We start from the raw sequence: 16333 nt of genomic DNA, 5'->3' as shown, positions 1-16333 counted from the left end.
GTAGAAATTTCCAGTTTATAATTGTTAGCTCTGTGTGTTTGTAACACAGAAATTAATGTCTTGCCCTAGGACAACAGGAGAGAGAGAGGAGAGAGAAGAATGAAGTTGTCTAAAATGGCTTTAAACTCCTGTCAGTTCTGCTTCATTATCTGGAGTGCAATTACAGGCGTGTACCACCTAGCCTCCAGAAAGGTAATCGTTAGCGTTCCTTCTGTAGAAGCGGGATTTACATGTTTTACAGTGTGTCAGGCACTTGTAGGGTTTACATCCGGGTCCTCAGGGGCTGAATGGCAGCTTTGTCATGGAGTAGATGAAATATGCAAAAAAAAAAAAAAAAAATTAACACGGGATCGAGTGACAGGCTCCTGGGAGACTACACTTCCCGGCAGCCCTCGCTCAGACAGGCGCCTTTGCTGATTGGATGCCTCTGAAGAGGCGGGTGGGGTGGGGGTGGGGAGGGTCCAGGCGCGAGGTACTGTGGGTAGGAGAAGACGGTCGGTGGAGACGCCATTTTGTAGAGCGGCCGAACCCTTTAGGAGGTTCTGGGACGCAGAGCCGCTACTGCTTCTGCTTCGTTCCCTCCTGGGGGGTGAGTGCGGCGGCCGTCCATCCCGTCCCAGTGATTCTTGCTGTTGCTGCTGTGCCTTGAGTCTCTGTCAGCCGTCAGAGGTGACCGCTCAGCCTCGTCTTTGAAGGGACTAAACTAAGCAAGCGTTCGAGGGCCGCGCCCCTCATCGCCTCTGGCTCTGCCAGCTTTCTTAGGTCGTCCCCTAACTCAGACCTCGGCCCGCCTCTTTGAGTTGCTTGTCTCTGGCTGGGACGTTGTCCCGAATCCCCTGTCCAGCGGAGTGGTGGAGCGTCTGTCCCTCGGACACCCCTCGAGAGCGCCTGCAACTGAATCTCACTCTCGGAAAGGTGGTTTGGTGATGGTGATCTGAGGACTGGGAACCTCCTCAGGCGGGGAGGGACGTTTGTGAGGTGGGAAAGACAGACCGAATGTCGGATTCAGTAGCATAGGCCTTAGCGCCGCCATCTCGGCTACGACACCCCACGGAGGTGGGTACGGGCACCTCCCGGGAAACAAGGGACAGCCGTAGCCGTTCGACCCCGGAACTTGAATCTCTGGATGTCTCTTTCGTTTATTATGTCAACGAATATTCGTTGAACGCCTGCTTTAGACCAGATGCTAGAAACAGCTGTAACTTACTAGTTCGTGGGACATCACAGGTATCGAAGAATACACCTGTGTGATGTTTTATTCCGGCCTATGGGCAGGGGGCAGGCTGTTGGTCACTCGGCGGCCTGTGTCGATCAGATATTAAGCCAAGTCAAGGTCTTGTCTTACTGAAATAGATCACGCGTTACAATATACATGTACATTTTAGTCAGATCAGCTTTCACCTAAGGCTTTAAAGTTCTTGTCAGAAAATTTTTGAAGCTAGTGTTTCTCGATTTTAGTGTTGAATTTTGTGTTCATGAAGACATTTGGATGAATTTTTAACCATCGACCATAATGAAAAGAAGGAGCCTTTTGCTTTGTAATAGTAGTAGGAGTATCCAAGGTGTCTTCTGCCTTCACCCTTCTTCTGACGATGTTAGTCTTACTATGTTAAAGTATCCTTCATCTTCCTGTTTCTTAACAAAGCATGATTTAATGTTGACAGTTAGCCCTCCTCCTCTTCCCCCACCTTAGCCAAGTTAAGGCTTGATCCGAATCCTAGCTACAGTTTGTAGGGCACTTGAATTAATTTGCAACAATCTTTTTTTTCTCCTAGAGAAAAAAATTTCACCTTTTGGAGCCGAGTGCTAGATCTTCAGTGAGACAATGGGTTCAGACAAAAGGTGAGTTTCAGTACATCCCCTGCCCTTGATCAGCATTTTAGTGCAGACTGAACTAGTTGTTTAAAATTGTTTAGGTATCTTTGTGTGATGGCGGTTCGAATCTCTGAGTTTAAGACCAGCAAGGACTACATAAAGAAAGCCTGCCTCAAAAAACAGAAACCCTAATATAATAACGGTGCCTGCAAAGAAAAAAAACAGTAATAAGTTGTTTATTTACCTAACGAATATTTAAGTATATATTTGTTTCCAGTGTTCATGGCCACTTTCATGGTTCTGTTCTCACAAACTTCACTCTAGTGAGAGAGTTCAGTGTTATGATAAGAGATATTTAAAGTGCAGTCTGGACACAAAAGAAGCCTCTTTTTTTTTTTTTTTTCTGGTACACAGCCAGGAGAGCTTCTTGGAGAAAGTATTCTCTGAGGTGAAATCTGAAGGCTAAATAAGAATGAGGTTAAGGAGAGCAGTATGGAGTAGGCTCTGGGAAGTTCCAGTTGTGAACAGGACAGGCTATTCAAAGCCTGCCTGACAAGCAGTGAGTGAATTGTATTCCCTGTTGATACAGTGCAAGACTTAGCTCTGAGAGGCCTGGTATACGTGTTAGTTACATCAAGAGGGAAAGGAAAAAACTGCAGTATTAAGATGAGAACATTTTAGGACGGGGGATATAGCTCAGTAGCGTACGAAGCACTAGGGTCAATCTCCAGTAAGACCAAATAAATTAAACAAACAAAGATGAAAACTTTTGGCTGTTTCAACAACTATGGATATTTCATCTCAAATCATTTGACTTAACAAAGCCTTTATGTGGTATTAAGGCCAGTTCCTGAGATAGATGAAATTGAAAATCTAGAGAGACTTGTTTTGGATATATCATTCTAATCCTGTGACAGCAGTCTTTATTGTAATAACGTGTAATTAAAAATCTCCCTTTTACTGGGCAGTAGTGGCACATGGTTTGTTTTTTGTTTTATTTTGTTTGTTTTTCTCTCTCTCTCCAAGACAGGGTTTCTCTGTAGCTTTGGAGCCTGTCCTGGAACTCACTCTATAGATCAGGCTGGCCTCAAACTCACAGAGACCCACTTGCCTCTGCCTTCCCAGTGCTGGAATTAAAGGCTTGTACCACCACTGCCCGGCCCTGGCACACGCCTTTAATCCCAGCAGAGGCAGGTGGATCTCAGAGTTTAAGGCCAGAATAGTCTATAGAAATAATTCCAGAACAACCAAAGCTTCACAAAGAAACCCTGTGTGTGGTGGGGGGAGGGGAGAGCTTACCCTTTTGTTGCCAGTAGTAAAAAAGGTTATAGGAAATAAATGTCTTCTGTGGCTATTGGTTTGTTCTATTTATTCACTTACGTGTACAAATGAAGTACTTGGTTATAGGCCTGATTGGTAGGGGGTTGAAGGGAAGACTTAGGTCATCTAGGGCATTGGTTGTTTCTGGTATGTATGGTACCTTTGAGAGTACATGAGTTAAGATGTGTTCTTTGATGTTGAGCAAAGTTCACCTTTAATCCTGGCAGAGGCCAGTGGTTCTCCAGGTACATTTTGGGATTCATTAAGCTATTTGGATGTAGCTTATAAACTGATACATGGGACAATTCTTTTTTCTGAATGTACAAAATGATATACTTAAGATTAAATAAACATTGTTTTTCTTTGTAGAGTGAGTAGAACAGAACGTAGTGGAAGATATGGTTCCATCATAGACAGGGATGACCGTGATGAGCGTGAATCTAGAAGCCGGCGAAGGGACTCCGATTATAAGAGATCAAGTGATGATCGGAGAGGTGATAGATATGATGACTATCGAGACTATGATAGTCCAGAGGTGAGTAATAGCAATTGTTAATTAAAATTAAAATTATATAGCCAATCTTCTTGTATAGGAAGTGTGGCAACTTGAATATTGTACCTATTACTCTGAAGCATATTCAGGTTGACTGTAACTTCCAAAGACATAGTGGACTTTAATAGTATTAATATTAATAGCCAAAGTTTGTGTTAGATTCGCCATGGACTCCTTTGAGTATCTGAACTTTATGAACTTCTTTGCATCATAGTACAACATTACAAGCAAGCTAGGTGTTGTTGAGGGGAGCAGAGAAGAGGTTGGGGTGGCAGAATGGGAGGAAAGGAGGTAGGGGAAACTGGTCGGGATGTTATAAAAATGAAAAAGTTAAAAAAAAATGTTAGGTGTCATTGTCACCCTTATTCCCCCAGACATGGTCTTACTATGTAACTTTGTAGGCCCTGCTACTCTGAAACTCAAGAGATCTTCCTGTCTCTGCCTTCCAAGTGCTGGGATTAAAGGCATGGGCCATTCTGCCCTGTGATGTGACCCTGTTTTTGTTTTTTGTTTTTTTTGAGACAGGGTTTCTTTGTGTAATTGTCCTAGCTGTTTTGGCATCTGCTTTGTATACTAAGCTGGCCTCAAACTCACAGAAATCTACCTACCTCTGCCTCACAAGGGCTGGTATTAAAGTCGTGCGTCACCACCGCCCTGCATATTGTTCACATTTTAAAGACTGTGGCCAGGCAATGGTAGCTCACACCTTTTATCCCAGCACTTGAGAGGCAGAGGCTCTGTGGGTTAGAGGCCAGCCTGGTCTACAGAGCTAGTTCCAAGGCTCCTAGTGCTATTATAAAGAAAAACCCTATCTTGAAAACCAAAGAGAGACAGACAGACAGACAGTAGAAGGTATGATAGAAACTTGCTTAGCATGTACAAAGCCATGGATTTGGTTTCTGGTATTGGTTTTGTGTTTTGTTTTCTTTTTAAGATACAAATTCTAACAATACACTATCCTTATGCCTCAGAATGTTTATGTTGTAATTTGTTACCTTAACTGCTTTTGTTTTTATATTACATATTTGTTCATACCTGTTTGGAAATAATTATATTGCTTATATAACTTATAAGCCTTTCCCACTTGCTCTACATAATTTTATACTCTTAACAAGACATTGTATTAAAATGTTAGTGTATTTTATAGTAAATTATTAAGTCATTGTTCTCAACTAAGTGGATGTCATTTTAAGCAATATTGCATTGGGAGCTAGAAAAATGGCTCAGCAGTGAAGAACATTTGCTGTTCTTCCAGAGGATCTAGGTTTGGTTTCTAGCACCTATATGGTGGCTTACTACTATCTTTAGCTCCATTTCCCAGCTATCTGGCACCATCTTCTGGACTCTTGTGGGTAACAGGTGTGCACATGGTATGCATATCATATGGTCTAGATCAAAGAGTACAGGTGAGTTTAATTATTATTTTGTTTGCTTTGGGCCAGAGAGAGCGTGAAAGAAGGAACAGTGACCGGTCTGAAGATGGCTACCATTCAGATGGTGACTATGGGGAGCATGATTATAGACATGACATCAGTGATGAGAGAGAGAGCAAGACCATCATGCTGCGTGGCCTTCCTATCACTATCACAGAGAGCGATGTAAGAGAAACAGTAGTTCTAACATTCTAGTAGGCATCATTGTCTCATGGTGCAGTATTAGGCTATTATGTCACTTAGTCAAATAGATTTCTTTCTTTTGCGATAGACCAAAGTAAAGTATCATTCATATCTAACCTTTGAAGCTCAATGTAGAATTTTTTAAAGTTTCCAAATAAGTATAAGTCTTATTTGTACAACTAATTCATGCTTTCAAAAGTTTCAAAGCTTATTTGGGTGGTGATGGTACACTCCTTTAAACCCCAGCATTCAGGATGCAGAAACAGGTGTGTCTCTAAATTTGAGGTGAGCCTGATCTACAGAGAGAGTTCCAGAACAGTAAATTTTTTTTTTAAGAAAAAGTTAATTTTTAATGCCTAGCCTAATGCTGTGTACCAGTAATCTAAGCACTCAGGAGGCTTAGATCGGTAATTCAGGCCAGCCTGAGATAAATAATAAGATCCTTAAAGAATCTAAGGACTGGGTTCTAGTACTGCCAAAAAAGAAAACAAAAAAATTAACATCATCAATAATCTGACTTTTATTTTGAACAAAATTACATTTTTCCTTTTGAAATCTCTGAGAAAACTGTTGAAAAGGATATTGTGGTCCTTGGCTTATTTGGGTTTTTTTGTTTGTTTGTTTTGTTTTGTTTTGTTTTTTTTTGAAATGGTTTCTCTGTGTAGTCTGACTGTCTGGGAACTCGCTGTAGACTAGACTGGCCTTGAACTCACTAAGATCACAGGCCTCTGCTTCCCCGAATGCTGCGATTAAAAGTGTGCACCACCACCACCCTGCCCAATATTTTTAAACTGGAAGTAACTATTGTAGTTAATGTAAGATAGATTGTTGAAATTAATAGTGAGTTGTTATTTCATTATTTGTGATCCACCCCCGCACATATGTTATACTGTATATACTATGTTAGGTGTCACCATGGTACAAAAGTTACCCACTAACATGGATGAATAGCCAAGACAGCATATGATAGCTGTAATTGGCTAGGTATTGTTAGATACAATAGCATGTGCCTATAATCCAGGCTGCTAAGGAGGCTGAGGCAGGAGGGTTTCTTGAACTGAGATCAAAGTCAATCTAGGCAATATAGTAAGACCTTTATTCTTTTGTTTGTATATGGTTTTATGTGGAACTTTTTTGTTTGAAAGAGGATGGCTAAGCCGGGCAGTGGTGGCGCACGCCTTTAATCCCAGCACTCTAAGGAGACAGAGGCAGGCAGATCTCTGTGTTCAAGGCCAGCCTGGTCTACAGAGCTAGTTCCAGGACAGGCTCCAAAGCCACAGAGAACCCTGTCTCGAAAAACCAAAAAAAAAAGGGGGGGGGGATGGCTGTTCTCTATGTAGTCTTGGCTGTCCTAGAGCTCACTATGTAGGCCATGCCGAACTCGAACTCTCAATGCTGGAGTTAAAGGTGTGCATCCTCATGCCTGGACTTTATTCTTTTTTAATCTCCATAATGGGACATTGGGAAAGGTCTTGGAGTGAAAAATATGGAAAGGACTCCTTTGCGGGAGATATTAGTTGGCCTGATTTTTGACTGAAACACTTTGGTTGGGTAAAGGACTGGGGAAAGGGTATAGTGAATGAAATTGTGAGCTGATCTAAAATACAGAAACATATTGAATTGATAAGGCTTTACACAAACAGCTTGATTTCATGGTAGTCAAATGCTGTTGGCAGAAAAGAGGTAGGAAGGTGCCATTAGCTTTGAAAACTCAGCCAAGGGCCTGGAGAGATAGCTCAGAGGTAAGATCATTGGCTGCTCTTCCAAAGAACCCAGGTTCAGTTGCCAAAACCTACATGACAGCTCACAACTGCCGATAACTCCAGCAGATTTGACCCTCACACAGACATATATGCAGACAAAACACCAATGCAAATAAAAATAAATCATTTAAAAGTAATTAATTAATTAAAGAAAGAAAGAAAACCCAGCCAACTATACAAGAAAGTTACAGAGGCTGGGGAGATAGCTCTGTGGTATGAGTGCTTGGTCTGCAAGCATGAGGCCCTAAGTTCAAATCCCCAGCACCTGCATAATAAACAGACTGACTGCGTGTTAGGTCATCCCCAACATTGAGGTGTAGAGACAAGTGGATCCCAACAGTTCATTAGCCAGTTTGCCAGCTAGTCTTGCTAAAAGAGCAAGCTTCTGGTTTAGTGACAGACCCTGTCTCAAGACAGTAAAGTGAAAAGTGATAGAAGACATGTGATGTCCTGGTTTGACCTCCACGTGCACACACTTATACTCGTGTAGACACTGTAAATATACAACCCTCCACAAAGTTTTCATGGAAACTCATAATGCACATGAGTTAGGATGATGAGGGAACTGAAGTAAATTGTGCTTTCGTAGTTGTAGCTCTAAGTCAGGAGTGTAAGAAATCCTATAGACTGATACAGGAAAGCTTATTGATTAAATGGGTTGTATGGCCTTGGAAATCCACAGATTAGTAGCATAAAAGAAACAGTACTGTAGCTCAGTTTTGGAGGCTGTCATATAAGTAAGGAGATAAGATTATGATGCTCTATGGTTTTTTTTTTTTTTTTTTTTTTTTTTTTTTTTGTTGTTTTTGTTTTTTCGAGGCAGGGTTTCTCTGTGGTTTTGGAGCCTGTCCTGGCACTAGCTCTTGTAGACCAGGCTGGTCTCGAACTCACAGAGATCCGCCTGCCTCTGCCTCCCGAGTGCTGGGATTAAAGATGCTCTATGTTTTAATCTTTAAAGAAAAAAAATCCATAAGTTTGATTTTCAATGTAGGATTTCAGGGGCTAGAAATCTAGCTTAGTTTGGAGAGTGCTTTCCTAGAATACATGAAGATCTGAGTTCTGTCTCAGCATTTGGAAAGTAGGGGCAGAAGAATCAAGTTAAAGGTCAGTACAGACTGTATAAGCTGCTTTCTCAAATGAAAGTAGTTTATTTGAGGGAGCATACATTCTGGAGTGCAGAAGACAACTTGCAGGGATCGATTCTCTATGTGAGTCTTAGATCAACCTTTGCCCACTGAACCATCTTGATTCCCCCCCCCCTTTTTTTTTTCTTTTTTCCCCCAATAAATGATAGAGAAAACCTCAGTTGCTTTTGTTTATTAACAAGCTAATATCAGCTATGCCAAACTTATAACCAAGTCTGGGTTAAAAGGTGAATCTTATGTTCCTTTATTGGCCAATCCGAGACCAGAAAAGGATTGAAATGGAAGCATTAGGGTTGTGAGAGTAGGCTTGGAACACAGCAATTTTAGTTTACAGTGTTTCTGTGTCTGTCTTGTCTACCCCCACCCCAGTCCCTCTCCTTTTTTGTATACTTTAAGTAGGATTCAATCTACTAAATGAAATAAAACATTCTGTTCAATGTGTCCATCTTTTTCCCTTCCTATTTTTTGTTTCAAGGTCTATATGTAGTCTGGCTTTGCTCACTTTTTTTGTTGAGCCAGGTTTCTATTGTGGAGCTATCTCTGCCTCCCATTGTGCCTCTGTTTCAGTCTCCTTATTGGGATTTCAGGCATGAACTTGGCAGACATATCCTATGTCTCCTTGAAATCATATTTTCTGTGTTCTTCAGAAAACAAGACCATGAGATTAAAGGACTGAGGCTTGAAGGATATCGTCTCATGATCAGGACTTAGAATAACAAATAATTGTACTGGAGGGAAGTGTCTAGGCAGTATTTAACAAGGTTATATTTATTTTCATGAAAAATAGTCCCTGACTTTTAAAATAAATGTGTTTTGTTGGTGTAAGTGAAAAACTTGACTACAGTTGATATAATCCCAGTCCTTAAACTTTCTTTATGACTGTAGCTCAAACTAACTGTAAAACCCTGTGCAGATTCGAGAAATGATGGAGTCCTTTGAAGGCCCTCAGCCTGCAGATGTGAGGCTGATGAAGAGGAAAACAGGTGAGAGCTTGCTTAGTTCCTGCCTGTTCTAGTTCTTTTCCCCATCCCCACCTCAGTCCCTAAAGAACATCCTGATAAACCCCAGTCTTCAAACACATGAATTCAGAATGAAAGGTTTGCCATGGCTAAGGAATGTGACTTTGAAAATGATGCTAGCATCTGAGGAACTTTTTTAAAAACTTTGCTTTTAGGGGTTTTCTTTTTCTTCGGTAAGTAGTGATTTATAAACTCCTTGTTTGACTGTTCTTAGTCGGTTGCATGGTTACTTTAAGTGTGGAATCAAATCAAGTGGCATTTAATTCAGGCGGCTGTTCCTTGCCATGGCAAAGTATCAAGAAGATCCCCAAGTCAAGTCACATTTGTAAAGCTGCTTCCCAATTGGCTTTGTCACGCAGTGTTGAAGCAGTGGGAGAGAGATTCACCTGTTATAAAGGAACTGACTAACACGAGTATCCCGTCTATATCTGAATGCTGTCTCTAGGTGTAAGCCGTGGTTTCGCCTTCGTGGAGTTTTATCACTTGCAAGATGCTACCAGCTGGATGGAAGCCAATCAGGTTGCTTCACTCACCAAGTCTAGATATTCATGAAAATGGAACAAGTCTGTACAATTTAAAAAAAAAAAAAAGGTTGAAGGAGTGGTTTGTTCCAAAGGAGTGACTTTAATATTTTTTAACAACAACAACAAAAAGCTTTGTGTATATTAAAATTGACATTACTAGAGTAAATACAGTACCGAGAACTGTTGCAGAATTTGTTCTGCTTTTAAATGTGACTACCTAAAAGAACTTTACCTTCTGAAAATCTGTGTGGTAGTCAACAGGATAACCCAATGCTCCCCTTTCCTGCCTGATTATATTCCTGTTCATTGTATCCATTGAGAATTTAAACTATTGAGCTCTCCAGTTGACAGTGAACAGAATGTAATAGAAGTCTGTAGCAGGCAGTTTAACAAGTAATTCCTTGTTTTGTCTGGAGACCATATGCCAATTAGAGGCGTCACTTCTCAACTGGATCTTCTGAGACTGTTAAGGACAAAGTAATTTTTGAACAGTAAGGTCCATGGAATCATTGTCCTGTTGCTGTCTCATCTAGGCATAGTGGCACTAAGATTCTAATCTCCCTGAGAATGCCTCTTATAATCTGTTCAAAACCATTTATTGTAGCCTTAACTGAAGTATTTTATAATGTGTCAAGATAGTGCTTAATGTTTGTCATTAAAAAAATACTTTATTGGAGCTGGAGAAATGACTCAGTGGTTAAGAGCACTGCCTGTTCTTCCAAAGGTCCTGAGTTCAATTCCCAGCAACCACATGGTGGCTCACAACCATCCATATGGAGATCTGGTGCCCTCTTCTGGCCTGCAGGCACACATGCAAACAGAATACTGACAATACTGTATACATAATAAATAAATAAATCTTTAAAAAAAAAAACTTTATTGCAAGATCCCCAAAGCACAATATCTTTAAGCAAGTGCATACTAGGTAGTTACTTGACTATTACTTTTCTACAGCATTTTATGATTTGAGTCACCCAAGAATAAGAGTTAATGTTATATGATTGGCTAATATATAACTAGCAAGACTTACTTTAAGATAAGGGTGAAGAAAAAAAAAAAGATAAGGGTGTTGGCTTTGACTTAATTTGTTATGAAGATACTCAAAGTCTCTTGTCAGGTCTGGTAGCATATGACTATAATCTTAATGCACTATCTCAAAAAAATAAAATAGACTCCTAGTTTGACTAACCAGAAATTACAACCTGTAAAGTATGCTGACTCACTCTTGTAATCTCAGATTCAAGAGATAGCCCTGAGTTCAAGGCCAGCCTGGGCTATAGTGTGAGACTCTTTAAAAATTAAAAAAAAAAAATCAAGCCATGCAGTGATGGCACATGCCTTTAATTCCAGCACTCGGGAAAGTGAGGCAGGTAGATCTCAATTAAGTGTCAGACCAGCCTGGGCTACAGAGTGAGTTCCAGGACACCGTGAGTTCCAGGACACCGAGTGCTCTGTCTGGAAAACAAAACAAATTAATTAATTAATTAATAAAATTCACATCAAAGTCCTGTCTTGTAGAAAATTTCATGCATTTCTTAGCATGGATACCGTCCTAGTAAATCTGGAATGTGCACAATAAGACTTACTATGACAGCTTTCTTGACAGCCTCTTTTGATATAGTAGGTGTGTCAGAATGAATAACCAAAGAAGTTAAAACCTGTAAGACATTTTAATGTCTTTGCAATTTTAATGTATACAAAGCTTTGTTAATATGTAATATTTTCTTATCATTCAAATTCACTCCAGAAATAAAAGGCCAGTAGGATTAGGAACCCAGTGGTAGATTGAAGTCTCCCAACACGCATCCCTTCTAGTGGGATATGTTTATATCTTATATTTGCTTCTGTACATCATAGTGCATAGATGGCCTTTCAACTCTTTCCATCTTGGCCAGACATGCGATTTTGCCTTTAGATGCTACAGAGACAAAATTCATATTATGATTTGTGAGAACCAAATTGCCCAACAGTATTAATTTATAAAGGGGTTAGACTCCTTTTAAAAATCTGAGCTGGGTATGTTGGCACACGCCTTTAATCCCAGAACTCCAGAGGCAGAGACAGGCAGATCTCTGTAAGTTCCAGGCCAGCCAGAGCAACATATTGAGACCCAGCCTCAAAAAAAAATAAATAAAATCTGAATGTCCTACTTAAGTCTGTTCTGATAGTGTTAGACAACTACTACAACCACCATCCTCCACCCTGAGGGAAGAACAGAGATGCTTCTGTTATAAGTGAAGGCTCTTTGGGGGCAGGTGCTAGGGATGCTCTTGGCTAGATTGGCTCAGAGTTTTGACTGTTCAAAGTAAAGTCCCTTTTACTCACTTGATTGACTTAAAGGTGATATATACATATTATGAACTTTCCTACACTCCCCCCCCCAAAGAAACTTCATTGGCCTCCTGGTTACTCATCCTGAAAAGAGTACAATCCATTTTAGAGAAAAACACACCTGTCACCTAGGACATGACATGATCACATTTGGCAAGAAAACCTCATTTAAGCTGTTTCAGAGTTGGTAGCATTCAGAATAGTCCTTACTAAAAAGTTATGATCAAGTTCCCTTTTAAAATGAGACACCGCCCCTCCTTTTGTCCCTCCAAAAAATTCATCCTGAAGCAAGAATTTTGGGGAAGGGAAAATACAAAGGCATTTACATTACATAAGGATGGGGACTGGGGAAAAGTGACAGCCAAGCCCAAGGAAACCATGCTAAGGGCTAATAAAGGAGACAGTCTCAGAACTGGAAGAGGTCTGTCTTCTGCTTTTGAAATAGACTCACTCTCAGGCAGCCTGTCAATGCTAAATGTTAGGACTTCTGTCTCTGCTGGAGACACAGCCTGGTGCATGTCAGCGTTTAGTGTTTGGCAGCTTTCTCAGCATTCCCTGACTCCGTTTACCTTTACTCCGCATCCCATTCTCTTACTGCCTATCTGAAGGATTGGATGGGCAGAGTATAGGTGGCGGTGGTTGGTCTTCCCCGTATGTTGTCCATTTAATTCCAGAGCATTGATTTTTCCGAAGTGTGCTCTGACCTGGGAAAATGGACACACATTCTTCACAATGGGAATAACTAATTACTTCTTTTTTTTTACAGAAAAAATTGGTGATTCAAGGAAAGCACATTGCAATGCATTATAGCAATCCCAGACCTAAGTTTGAAGATTGGCTGTGTAACAAGGTAAGCATCTGTTCTTCCCAAATAAATAGACTAAGTTTGTCTCTTTGTTCATTTGTTTGTTTGATTTCCTAACAAGAAAATTAGCACAATCACCAGCGTGTATCAGAAGTCCATTTTTTGTGCTTTCTGACTTTTCTTTCGTCTTCCTGTGCTGGCATTAAAGGACAGCAATCCTGGAATTCTATGAAGATATGGGATTCTAACTCAGAGTTTCATTTAAGATTTTATTTTTTTAGATGTGTTTCACTTTGTTGCTTATGAAATTCTGAATCTCAAGTTTTTTTACATGCTGTTAATTATGTTAACAAAGTTCCTTGAGAGCCTTGGTGTATAATAATATTGGTCCTGTCACCAATGCTGAATTTTGATAGTACTAAGATAATTCATTGTGTATGAGGCTAGAAAGGGGAAAGGTCATGTCCAGGTTATATTTATGTTTACATATATGACAGTTCATGCAGTTCATGTAATGCTCTTTTCACATAAAGAAGAACTTTTGTTGGTGGCTGCTGCAAGAAACTTTTCATCTTGGTGACAGCGAAATCCTACCTTAAAATATATTGTGGGTTTTTTTTTTTTTTTTAAGAATTCTGAGGGTAAAACATAAAATTTTAAGTTATGCCCTTTTGTCTATACATAATAGCAATTTTTGCTTTATATTTAGTTACTTGAGTTACCTGTGGCCTCACTGTTCTAACCCACATGATGACTAGAAAGCCTAGCCTAATGTAAGAAATAATTACAGATAAAACTTTTTTTTTTTTTTCCAGTGCTGCCTTAACAATTTCAGGAAAAGACTAAAATGCTTCCGATGTGGAGCAGACAAGTTTGGTAAGCGTGGATTCAGCTGTTTGGAAAATGCAATTAAACCTGAATTACTGCCTATGTACCCAAGGAAAGGCATAGTTTTTTGTTTTTGTTTTTTAGAATGTCTCAACTAGGAACTTACATATAGCATAAATTTTTTTTTTTACCTTGGGCTAAGTAGATGCTGCATGGTTGTAAGAGAAGAGAAAATTCTCCAAAATTAAGGATGTTTACCTGGTTTGCATGCTACATCTACTTTTGTTTAGTCTGTAGTGGTGCTGTCCTGCACTGGTTCAGGGTTTGCATTCTGTATTACCTCTGTCAAAATTATGAGGTTCAAGTGTAGCCACACATTTGTTTGTTGAGACAGGGTTTCTCTGTGTGGCTCTAGCTGTCCTGGAATTTGCTCTATAGTCCAGGCTGGCCTTTAACTCAAAGAGTTCTGCCTGCCTCTGCCTCCCAAGTGCTGGGATTAAAGGTGTGCACTACCACTGGCCAGCTAAGATTTTTTTTTGAAAGAAAAAAATGGCATGGTGATTCACACCTGTGCTGAGTCAAGAGGATAAAAAATTCAAGGCCAGAAAGGTTATCTTAGGTTTTAAGCTGACCAAAATTACATAGTAAGACAATCAAAAATTGTGGCAGGCAGAGACTGGGGAGATGGCTCAGTAGGTAAGGTATTTTCTGTGCAAGCATTAGGACCAGAGTTCAAATCCTTAACATTCACACAACCAAAAAAAAAAAAAAAAAGGCGGGGCATGGTGGTGTGCTTATAATTACAGGGCTATCCCTGGTGCTCTGGCCAGCTTGCAAATGGGTTAGCTCAAAGTGAGTGAAAAACTGTCAAAAGACAAGAAGTAATAGAGACACCAGCCATGGACTTCTCCCTCTACATGCACTTGCTGGCCTGTGAATAAGATACACCACACAAAGAAAAGATCACCTTCCCAAATTAGAAACAAAACCAAAGGCTGCCAGATGCTTAAAATAAAAACAGTTGGCCCTCAGGAGTTGATTGCAGGATGATCTGGAGTTCCAGGTCATCCTCAACTATATAACAAGTTTGTTTCCAGCTTTGACTATATGAAACTGTCTCATACAAAAGTGCTCTAGAAGGTACAATGTATTTCTTTGTTAAAAAATACTTTGTAGCTGGGAACTTTCTCATGCCTATAATTGAATAGTCACACTTAGGAAGCTGAGATAGGATTGCCAAGAGTTTAAAACATGTCTGGACTATATATAGTAAAACCATGTCCTTTTTTTTTTTTTAATCTAAATATATTGGAAACAAAACTACTTGGGGAACTGAAGGTATAAATATCTCAGTTATCTCAGTGGTAGGACTCTTACCAAGCATGCACACAGGACCTTGGTTTGATCCTCCCAAAAACTAATAAAAGAAAGAAAATGATGCTTGCTTGTTTGTTTATTTGTTTGTCCATTTGTCCATTTTCATTTGGGTCTCCTTTGCTCCTAGACTCTGAACAGGAAGTGCCCCCTGGAACTACAGAGTCTGTTCAGTCAGTGGATTACTACTGCGATAGTAAGTTCAACATAATCCTTTGGTTTTCATGCTAACACTGACCTCTCTTAGCAGTTTCAGTTCCCTTATATGTTTTAAGGGAGTGCCCACAGCTATAGTTTGCCCTATAGAAATTTGCCCAAGTTAAAAAATAAGCCAAAATCCTGTAAAAATAAATAGTTTAGTCTGTAAACCTGCATTTAGAAAGCACTGATGGGCCAGGCGGTGGTGGCACACATCTTTAATCCCAGCACTTGGGAGGCAGAGGTAGGTGGATCTCTGTGAGTTCAAGGCTAGCCTGGTCTACAGAGTGAGTTCCAGGACAAGCACCAAAACTACAGAGAAACCTTGTCTTGAAAAAAGAAAGAAAAAGAAAGCACTGATGGTGGGAATGCTTGATTGCTATTTTTCTTGTATACCAACAGCAATTATTCTCCGGAACATAGCTCCGCACACTGTGGTGGATTCCATTATGACAGCACTGTCTCCCTATGCGTCCTTAGCTGTCAATAACATTCGCCTCATAAAAGATAAACAGACACAACAGAACAGAGGCTTTGCATTTGTGCAGCTGTCTTCTGCAATGGTGAGCTTCTCCAATCACCTTTGGTTTTGTCTTTTTTAAAAATATCTTACTGACTGGTAAGAGGGTACAGGTAGACTGGGTGATGGTAGCACAGTACTCAGAAGACAGGCAAGCAGATCACTGAGTTCGAGGCTAGCCTGCTCTACAAGAGCAAGTTCCAGGACAGCCAGGGCTACACAAAAACCCTGTCCTGAAAAAAGCAACAAAAAAGGACAGAGGTCTAGGCAATAAGTGTAGCCTAAACTAAGTTGTTTAGTGACAAAGTGTGTGCAGAGTCCTGGTTTAAGCTCTAGCATCAAAATAGAAAAAGTGCCAGAAGTGGTGATACACGCCTTGAATATCAGCACTCAGGAGGCAGCGATACTCTGAGTTTGAGGCCTTCCAGTGCTATATAGCGAGATTTTGTCTCAAGACAAAATCCCACAAAACAAAAAGAGCAAAACACACCCCAAAGATAGCTTTTCTGAATGTGCCCACTA

General features: G+C 40.3%; 1 protein-coding gene across 3 annotated transcripts in view; it reads left to right on the top strand.

The window, feature by feature from the left end:
- Positions 1-483: 483 nt before the first annotated feature.
- Positions 484-16333, top strand: part of Rbm5 (RNA binding motif protein 5) — a 32056-nt gene continuing 16206 nt past the window's right edge. Inside the window, exons 1-10 of one of the 3 annotated variants that reach the window (XM_050139240.1) lie at positions 484-589; positions 1776-1842; positions 3505-3670; positions 5131-5286; positions 9126-9195; positions 9677-9750; positions 12853-12936; positions 13707-13767; positions 15224-15289; positions 15694-15854. In XM_050139240.1, coding sequence (XP_049995197.1) covers positions 1826-1842; positions 3505-3670; positions 5131-5286; positions 9126-9195; positions 9677-9750; positions 12853-12936; positions 13707-13767; positions 15224-15289; positions 15694-15854 — 855 coding nt within the window. In that variant the 5' untranslated portion in view covers positions 484-589; positions 1776-1825. Of the gene's footprint in view, positions 916-1775; positions 1843-3504; positions 3671-5130; positions 5287-9125; positions 9196-9676; positions 9751-12852; positions 12937-13706; positions 13768-15223; positions 15290-15693; positions 15855-16333 lie in introns of all 3 variants that reach the window. The other 2 variants (XM_050139241.1, XM_050139239.1) reach the window with 2 other exon arrangements.

Source organism: Alexandromys fortis, unplaced genomic scaffold (assembly GCF_014885135.2).
Source record: "Alexandromys fortis isolate MF-2015 unplaced genomic scaffold, M_Fortis_MF-2015_v1.1 scaffold_36, whole genome shotgun sequence".
Classification (NCBI taxonomy): Eukaryota; Metazoa; Chordata; class Mammalia; order Rodentia; family Cricetidae; genus Alexandromys; species Alexandromys fortis.
Note: the sequence above shows the minus strand (reverse complement) of the source record. Positions and strands in the feature narration are given on the sequence as shown.